General features: G+C 36.1%; 2 protein-coding genes across 4 annotated transcripts in view; one reads left to right on the top strand and one right to left on the bottom strand.

The window, feature by feature from the left end:
* Positions 1-6,296, top strand: part of LOC137974745 (phosphoenolpyruvate phosphomutase-like) — a 15,196-nt gene extending 8,900 nt beyond the window's left edge. For both annotated transcript variants that reach the window (XM_068821707.1, XM_068821708.1), the window contains 5 exons: positions 530-626; positions 1,431-1,754; positions 2,812-2,999; positions 3,506-3,682; positions 4,373-6,296. In XM_068821707.1, coding sequence (XP_068677808.1) covers positions 530-626; positions 1,431-1,754; positions 2,812-2,999; positions 3,506-3,682; positions 4,373-4,456 — 870 coding nt within the window. In that variant the 3' untranslated portion in view covers positions 4,457-6,296. The remainder of the gene's footprint in view (positions 1-529; positions 627-1,430; positions 1,755-2,811; positions 3,000-3,505; positions 3,683-4,372) is intronic.
* Positions 6,297-6,351: 55 nt separating this feature from the next.
* Positions 6,352-10,000, bottom strand: part of LOC137974746 (syntaxin-1A-like) — a 24,954-nt gene continuing 21,305 nt past the window's right edge. For both annotated transcript variants that reach the window (XM_068821709.1, XM_068821710.1), the window contains one exon: positions 6,352-9,276. Coding sequence is in view for 1 of the 2 variants with exons in the window: in XM_068821710.1 (XP_068677811.1) it covers positions 9,271-9,276 (6 nt within the window). In the remaining variant the exon portion in view is untranslated. The remainder of the gene's footprint in view (positions 9,277-10,000) is intronic.

Here is a 10,000-nt window from a genome sequence, read left to right as displayed (position 1 = left end):
ATAAATAATAATGAAATTTATTTAGGTATCAACTGTATCTAAGCACTGAGGCACTAAATTAGTACACTGTATAGAAATGAAAATCAACTCATAGCAAAATCGTAGGTTGGTTTTTGAGAAGAGGGAAAAATGTTAGTAAACCCTCTCAGAGCAGACTAGAGAACCAACAAACGTAACCCACATGACGCCAAGTCTGGGAATTTAATCCGAGCTACATTGGCGGGATGCAAGTGCTCTCATCATCCCTGTGGCATCCTGCTCGCTTAATAAAACTGTGGAGTGACAATAATAATATTCTTAAGGTCAAATTTGACTAATCAAGGTCCACATCCAGTTGCAGTGTTTGTGAAATGATTTTTGCATAAGCTCCAAAGTGCAGCAACAGTTTACAATAATGAAGTGAAGCTATGATCTTCGCAGTTATGAAAGCAATTTTTGCAATTGCGTAGAGAAGCCTGCAATGATTCATTTCATATACCATTTCATCATTCAGTTTACAATAAAGAATTGTGATTTTTAATCTCTTCAGAAAACAACACAACTTAAAAAGTTATTACAATCACCAGAGGTTGAATTCATCATGGAAGCTCACAATGGACTGGGTGCTCAAATAGTGCAGGAGGCTGGTTAGTGAAAAACCATAACTAATTTCCTCTGTGTTCTTTGTTTTACTTTGCCTTTCATTTAAAATTTAACCGAATCAAGTTCTACAAGATAAAGATCAAACCATGGATACGGTCAGCAAAAATTATAGACCTGATAGTTGCAAAGGAGCTGTGTAGTAATTAATCATATTTTAAACCTGACAACGAGGACTACATTTGATTGCAAGCATCCAAAATTAGTTCCAGTCCACGGTTATATTAGGCAATACATTCTGTTAAATAGTTTGAAAATGCCTCACAGGTCATGTCTTATCAGTACTGCAACAACCCTCAATAGCTTCTAAGGCTTCTTCTTTTTTAAACCCTAACATTATCATACGTACAGTAGTGAAGGGTTGATTCAGTACTGCACAAAAATATGGTTTTATCAAATATTATTAGTTTGCAAACTTATCCACTTGTTTGATAAAATCCCAAAGCTTCTTTAAAATCAAACCCTTTCATTTGTCTGCATTTATCATAACTCCAAATCTTTGAATAAAGGAAGAAAAACAAACTGTAAAATTTAGCAGGTTGCACTGTGTATACCGGTATATTAATTAAAACGGCAAAATAAATTGCCCAGTCACAGCATGTATACTATTTATTTATTTGTTTCAATTACACAGATCACCAAAAAAAAAATATATAATTAGTGATGCCTGGGTAATTAGGTCAATTTATATACAACACAGAGATAATTTTCTGAGTTAAAAAATAAACTGCCTGAATCTATCTCAATCTCAGAGATGTGATAAATGATGTTTATGATTATTTTCCACACAGGTTTCAAGGGTATTTGGGGCAGTGGTTTGTCAATTTCAGCTCAACTAGGTGTACGTGACAGTAATGAGGCATCTTGGACACAAGTTTTGGAGGTGATGGAATTTATGAGTGATGCAACAGACATCCCCATTTTACTAGACGCTGATACAGGCTATGGAAACTTTAATAATGCTCGTCGTTTGGTTACAAAGCTTGAACAGAGAGGTGTTGCAGGTGCTTGTATAGAAGACAAGCTTTTCCCAAAGACAAATTCATTGTTAGATGGAAGAGAACAGCCTCTGGCAGAAATTGATGAGTTTTGTGCAAAGATCAGGGCATGCAAAGGTACTCAGGCAGGAGATTGTGATGAAGTTTATCCTCTATAATTCAAGAAACTTTTTAAAATTTCCAGTGACAGGTGATTGCTTTTTAAACCCCTTCCGCTCTTGAAATAAGTCTGTCTTCTTGCCATGAAAAGGCATTTGCCATTTGTTTTGAATGTCCATATATATATGATAAGATAGTAATATAAACATTACCTATATAATAATAAATTTTCTTGAATCAAAATTGAGAGAAGCCATCCTCGCACTGAGCTGGACAATTGTCTCTAAGACATCTGGGCCCGGTAGTTCGAAAGCCGATTAACTTAATCCAGGATTAGCTAAGCTTTTGCTTCATGTTTTCAACTTCTGGGTGAACGTTTCTGTTGCTTCTTCTTGTTTTTCAAGATTGACTTCTTCTAATGTGAGGTTTTGCCGAGTATCAGCGTTGGACAGCATTTGGGAGTAGAGAAATAAACTCCTTGGTTAATTTTCAATCTCGGATTAGCGTTAATCGGCTTTTGAACAACTGGGCCCTGAAATTCAGGTGTCTATAAGAGTCAATTATTGCTTAAATCGTCCAGGGAAATGCAAGGATTTCCTCTATAACCTGCACTTCAATCTCATACCTTAATTTCTTGAATCACAAAATGCAAGTGTTGTGGATGACGGTTGCCAAAGTTCAGACTAAAAGTTCTCAAACACAGTTTTTACCTAGGCGTATGTTTCTTACATTGTGAATGCTGTAACAATAATATGTTTTGAGGCCCTCCCTTCTAGGGAATCAGCCACATTGATGCGGTGCTCTGCCTCAAGGTAAATGGTTTGAATCCGGAAACATAATATTATTATACTGCACAGGAATCCTTGCAACTGAAAAAGTACTTCTAGAAAGGAGAAGCACCGTTTCGAGTATTAGGAATCTGTCTTGTTAGGGTCACCACAGGGGATGGAATGAACTTTTATTGTCCCAGCTTTTTTCACATGAATATATTTGGCATGGGAATGGTTCATGATTGAAGCAAAATCATAAATAATCCTTATATCACAGGTTATGAATGTTGTTTTCATTGAAACAGATACACAATCAGATCCAGATTTCTGTATTGTGGCCAGAGTTGAGGCATTCATTGCTGGCTGGGGATTGGATGAGGCTCTGAAGCGATCTGAAGCTTACCTCAGTGCAGGTGCAGATGCAATCTTGATGCATAGCAAGAAATCTGATCCCTCAGACATTGAATCATTTGTTAAAGCATGGAATAATCAGGTTTCTATTACACTTGATATTGTAATAACAATGATTCAGCATTGTTGGTTTGTTTGTTATTTAAATTTGTTTGAGCAGGTTGAAGTTTTGACAGCCATTCAGCTGATGTGGACCTGCTACACCCACCCATACAGTCACAGAGGACAGCCACAACACCAGGAACTTCATCCCCTACTCTTCTCGAATAGTGTGTGGGTTCTTAAACGTCCCACAGGGAACTAATGAACATGGAAGATATTTGTGAGACGGGGCCTATGGTTTATAGTCCTTATCCAAGAAAACTTGAAAGTCTAACCATTTGCAGATGTAATTACAAAGGCAGCACTTTCTCCTCAGTTGTTTTAAGACCCTGAGTGTTAGTCTGGCCAGAATCAAACTCACAACCTCCCGCATGGCAGACTGGTGCTCAACCAACTGAGCCACCAGTGCGCGGTGCGTTCTCTATCTAAGAACGACTTGTTGCTTACATGAATGTGTTCATAACATGAACTCATTTTGATCTACAGGGTCCTGTAGTTATTGTCCCCACTAAGTACTACACTGTGCCTACTGAGCTATTCAAGGAGTGGGGCATATCAATGGTGATCTGGGCTAATCACAACTTGAGAGCATCGTTATTGGCCATGCAAGACGTGACACAACAGATCTATGAAGACCAGTCATTGGTTAATGTTGAAAACAGGGTAAGTTGATCAACGCACAACTTGATCAAAAGCAACTTGTGAGATAGTATGCTGGTTCACATGAAAGATTCAGGCATTTCATCCTGGTTCAACCTAGTTTACTTAGGAACTCTTGTTTTCCCCTCTCCTCAAAAACCAACCCATCATTTGATACGAGTTGATTTCTATATAGTGAACCAAATGAGTGCCCCAGTGTTAAAAAATGTTGCGACTTGAATAAAGTTCATTCTCATTATTGTAAATGTCCTTTGTCTCCTAAGCCTTTTAAAATATTATTAAAAGGAAAAGGAGACGAAATAAATAATTGATTTTCAACCTAGGTAGAAAAATTAACCCCAGGTTGAAATCAAATTTGACCTGTAACAGATACACCAGGATGTAAGGATAAGACTATCTGTACGTCTCATTGGATAGGATGCTTTAACCATTATGCTTATACTCTTCTACTTTTACTGCACGTGAATTTTTTGTAAATGAAGTGCTTTGGGTAAAAAAAAAATCTTGAATGACTTTTTGCCAATTTGTCAAATATTTGCAGCACAATTTTAGGTGATAAATAGTGCATGAGATGTGAAATGAAATGTCACATGTGGCACAGATAACTCCAACATTTTGCTGTCATTTATCTTGCAGGAATTCAAAAACCTTTGATTGAAATTGGAAATTTCATGTCAGTCTTTTCATTTTTAGGTGGCAGCAGTTAAGGAAGTTTTCCGGCTGCAAAAGGACGATGAATTAAAAGAGGCAGAAAAGAAGTATCTTCCACAAAAATGAGAATCACTACCATGTTCTGTAGTTGGCAGTTATTTATTAAATTTAGTTATTTAAGTTATTTAAATTTTCAAACACTTGATCTAAAAGGTATTTAACAGAAGAGAAAGACAGCAGAGAATATAATTATTAAAATTTACTTTTAGACAAAAGGCATAACCTGGTCTAGGTTCCAAGAAAAACATTATTTATTTTTAATAACTTACAGTATTTGTCCTTACAAAAAAATTAGACACTTCACAGTCTTTCTTCTGTCATGGAAAATTTAGGGTCAGTTTACACCTGAGTGTAACGAGATCGAGAAGAGGTAAATTAATGAATATTGAGGGTAGAGGGGAAGGGCTTGGGGTACAGTAATAGCCTACAGGTTGAAGTTGCGAGAGGAAACAACACCTGTCTTTGTGCAACATTTGTAAGACTGCACTTTCCAATGCACAGTAAAGATTAGTTTTCTTAAATGAACATGTTGACAAGTGTGCTATTTTGTTGCAAAGAAACTGAAATGTGACCCCTTTTCACCATTTTTAAAAAGAAACGGAAAAGCTGAAAATACCAGTACTATAAAATAATTAAAACAATTTATTTTACAACTTCAAATACTTGTAAATACAATATGGTGGCTTAACTTTATCCCTTCAATTCAATAATAAACAGATCAATATTTCAATCTTGAGTCCAACACATGCTTATCACACCTCAGTGAATACCCTATTGTCTAAGTTAAAAGCTTGAGTATCTCAAGAGCTACTGGAGAGTATCCATAACATCATGATGTAATAATAATAATAATAATAATAATAATAATAATAATAATGATAATCCTATCAACATCCTGCACTGGCTGTAGCCAACAGTTGGAACAAAGAAAAAATTTTTTGGACTACAAGTATGACAACAGCAACAATATTTCTCTGTACAGAGCACAAGCATAAGCTAGAGTTTAGAAGGTAATTTTTTGTTACAAGAAGATGCACAGATAATGGGAAATTTGTTATTGCAGTCATACTCCCTCCCCAATCTTATTAAAGCTCTCCATTGCAGGCATAGCTCCTGTTTTTAAAAGACAGATTCATTGTCTTGGAAGATATATTACTTCAACATTTAGGGCTACCTGTAACCATAAATATACAATCTGAAGGTAGAGCTCAGACAATTATTTAAGAAAACCTTTGTGAATGTCACAATTTTAAAATACCATGTGCCCTGCGTGACATTCTTTCCGCTGAACATTCATTGGGGGCCTAATTCATATGAGTAAACTTTAAAATTCCAATCGAACCTCATATTCATTATTCCCCCCAGCATTAAAACTTACTTCCCTTTACATTCTTAGGGCCACTAACTATCTTATCCCAAAAACCTAGAACTCATGGTTTCTAGATGCCAAGAAGAATTTACAACCAAAAACATCTGGGCTGAGTTGCTGAAAATTTAGGACTGAATGTCCAATTTCAACACTGAACAAGTTAAATAGTGTCCTTTCTGGTTAACTATACAAAACATATTTCTTTTCCCTAAGACACTGTTCTTGCCTATGATATGGTAATAATAAATTATTATTCCCTTTAAGTGCCCATAACGTGAAAAAGTTTTATTTTCCTGTTTGAAAGTCCATATTTAAAAATAAACTTTTGCAAAAGAATTTTTCCATTCAAACGAGATGCGAACTTTCTACGATTTTTTAAATCCTACTTTTATTTGGTACACTCCTTCTGCTGGTCAGGACTGTTACGGCTTGTGACTTAGGTTAAGGAATGCTTGTTGGCATGGGTCCTTTGCTTTCTAAGTGATCAACACCAATGTATTGCTCTGTGATAGTTTTTCGGAATTTTTCATTGAATAATATAATGGAGGAAAGCCTCTGATTCCTGAACTAAAGACAGCAGAAAAATTGAGGATTTTGGGCAACTAGTTGCAGTCTCAATGAGCAAGGCAGTGCTGGCAGAACTACATGGAACCCTACGTGGAAAACCACTAGCAGACGAGGAATGGCTTCAAAATTACAGAAAAGAACAAGAGGATATCTCAAGAGGGAATTAAATCAACACTTACAATGCTGTTCCTGTAACGGAATCTTGTCCGTCAGTATTCAATGATCTTTTCATTTTGCTGTCCATACAATACCAAAAGTCATCCTCCTTGAAATGAATCAAGCACGGCTATTTTTTCCTTAGCTTTTAATTGAGCTACTGCATTTTCCGAGTTGAAGAAAGGATTCCTATGCATACTTACTCCTTTTTTAGGATCAGCTGTGTTGTCACATCTAGCAGCTACACAGCTTTCAGGCATTTTTTCGCATCACCCTGTGTGAAACTTGTGTGTCAAATCCTCATGTCCAGTAATGATGTGTTCCTTAATCTATGTCATAGGTCAAGAGAAGGCTTGAGCGAGTTGTGTGCCAAAATCGTGGGCAATTTAAACGCTTTTAAAAATCGAAAATTCGCCTCTCGTTCAAATTTAAAAACTCGTTTGCAAAAGTTCATTTTTTAATATGGACATTCAAATGGCAAAAATTAAAATTTTCACGTTATGGGCACTTTAACAAAACATAATACACTTCTGCACTAAGGATCGGTTATTTGAATTATTCGTAAGTACAAAAATAGAGTGAACTGAACTGACAACAATTATTATCTCAAAAACAGATCAATTCATGATAGTGACCATTTGAGAAAACAGGTGATGAAAAAAGAGACCGTTCCCACAGTCCCCTCCTTTCATGTTTGATTATTGAGATCAAATGCCTCTGGAAACTGCTGCCATCTTAGTTTGCAATAGCGATAGTTTGGGGCAGTTTACAGAGGCATACAATCTTGAGGACTGCACGGAAAATAGGGGACTGTGAACAGTCCAGGTTCACCTTAGCCTCCTAAATTCAAATTGAGCCCAAGTGTGTAATTTCATAGCAGTACGGGTAACAATGATATATTTTTACTTTTCACACAAACTCACTTTGAAACAGTGACTTGGAAATGGCGAAGTTGAAAACATTGGCAACATTTCAGAAATATTAGCAGTGAAATTCATTCTTTCTCCAATAAAAATCTAGAGAATGTTACTCCTTTCTGAAGAGAACATGTAAGTAAAAAGCCAAGCTCAGGAGCTTTTGCTTCTTTCTCGGAAGCTTCATCGGCAATACTGTTAAGCCTCGCAAGTGCGAACCTATTTTTTAAAAACCTGTTAGCCTAAAATTGTCAGTTAGACCCCCTATAAACAAGAACCTGTTGACCCTAAAATTTGAAACTGGTTCTTTCTAAAATCTGAAAAATGTGTGCACTTTGGCAAATAAGATCAATTGATTGATGTTTTGAAGATTTATGCGATATTTCGATTTTAATTATTATAGTGATTTTTATGTGAATTTTAAAATTCTGTATCAAAATCTTATTCAAATTTTATTTAAGGGATAGGGAAAAACTGGTTGCTGCACCAGGGATGAATGCCGAATACCACCAAATTCTGTTAAAGTGCTACTATGATCAAATTTTTATCCTTTTAATTTTTAGGTTTATCTCATAGAATTCCAGAAAAGATAAAAAACGGCATTTACCATTTGGAGATATCTGCATTGGTTCCAGAGATACTTAAGTTTGAAAAATGTGTAAAATATGCAAATGAGAGGACTGATGACATCATCACTTCCAAGGCTAATTTGTATATTTAATAGAACTTGAATATCTCTGGAAAAAAAAAGAGATATCTGAAAACAGTAAACATCATTCTTCTTCTTGTACGGACTACATGTTTATAAATGTCTCAAAATGGCTTAGATAGAAAGTTCTTACTCGCGGGGTTGTGAGATGCAATGAAGCTTTTGAGATAGAAGCAAAAGCTACTGGGCTTGTTTTTATTTGCCTGCTTTCCGAAGAATGGAATTAAAGTCTCTAAGTTAAATATCATTTTTCTAGTTCACATGCACAAATGAAAGCTGACTGTATGTTCTTGAACTTGTGTAAAATTACCACCAACTAGCCCCATCTTTGGAATGAATTAACAATTTATCGAGAGAAAAACAATTTACTGGCCACCATATTTATGCATGAGGTCTTTCATGTTCAATCCTGACCACTAACATAAATGACACAGTGTGCATGCAATTTCGTGTATTGTGACATGAAAATTATAGGAGATAAAAATACAGTCTACATGATGACATGATTTGCTTTGGGCCTGTTTGCAAGGTCACAGCTTTCAGCTGTGGTTGACAGTTTTTTGTAGCAGTAAAATTTATTAGCAACTTTCCTCTCACTGATGGCGGTTAGACAGAAAAAATCACTTTGCTTGCTGGTAAAATGCAGCTAGATATCATCCGGTTTGAAATGTAATGTCACTGGCACCACCACAGCTGCCAAAGCTGCTATGCTAGGAGAATACAGCGGTGCAACTATATCATCTGCGGGGATATTTACACGACCACCTCAGCAGTGGATTATTCAATTTTCTAATGCTAAGTTACAAAATTCTTACCCTCATCCCATAGTTTTTCATAAGCCACCTCTGGTTACCTTGGACTTGATGATTGGTTCGTTTGATTGGTAATACTGAGGGGACGCGTGATTGCTAAGTTGCCATTGGCCCCTTTGAAATTATCAATGTGACGCGTTTGACAGCTGGTGTCTGCATGAAATTGAGATTAAAGTCCAAGGTAACCAGAGGTTTTTCTCTTCCCGCCACTTCGTGACTAGTCTTCACCGCTTCGCGGCTCTCTCATGGCTCAAGAAAAACCTCTGGGTGCAAAATTCTTAGTTCACAAGACCACAGGCATCCATTATCATTGGAAACATGAGGTGCATCCATAAAAAGATTTATACAAAACATCAGTTCTAAATGAAAAAAAAGAAAGAAACAAATGGGTTATTTGCTTCAGGAACATTTGCGAACATCAATTGAGTTCCATTCTTGCTTTAAGGAAATAGTGATTTTGTAACAGTGTCAATGCGATCATAAAAAAGCTTCCGTAAAATTTTGAAAGTAATGGGCCCAGTTACTTTTGGATAAATTTAACAGGCTTAAGGGGCCGCTACTTTCAGGAAGCCGTTGCTTTTGGATAGTTAAAAAAACGTTTGTAATTCAGTAGCCCTCTCACGCAAAAAGGCCACATGAGATCAAAAGTTGTTCAGATCACATGCTGGTTATAATACAACCAAACAAAAACAACCTGCAAATATCTAGCCTAACAACTTGCAACAAAGATGGGTTTAGACATTTCTAAGGCCTTTTTCTCAAAAACTAACCATACGATCTCACCTCAAAATTTAACAAGAAAAAATAATCATGTATAGAAATAAATAGTTAAATCTGTCTGGCAAAAACGTTGATTTTCGTCTATTTTGATAACAGAAAACTGTCTGATAGATCTTTTTAAAATACTGCTCATGGTTTCGTCTTCATAATAATTTATTGTTTACTAATTCCCCAAAATTTTAACCCTGGCCTTTTTCTTTCCAAAACTGTTGTAAGCCACCTCAAAAATAACCTAAGGATCACAAGGGTTTATGGCTTTTTTAGCCCAAGGCAAGTAGTAAATGGGAATCACTGAATGAGTGT

This window comes from Montipora foliosa, chromosome 11 (assembly GCF_036669935.1).
Source record: "Montipora foliosa isolate CH-2021 chromosome 11, ASM3666993v2, whole genome shotgun sequence".
NCBI lineage: Eukaryota > Metazoa > Cnidaria > Anthozoa > Scleractinia > Acroporidae > Montipora > Montipora foliosa.
The sequence above is the reverse complement of the archived record's forward strand: the minus strand, read 5'-3'. Positions and strand labels throughout refer to the sequence as shown.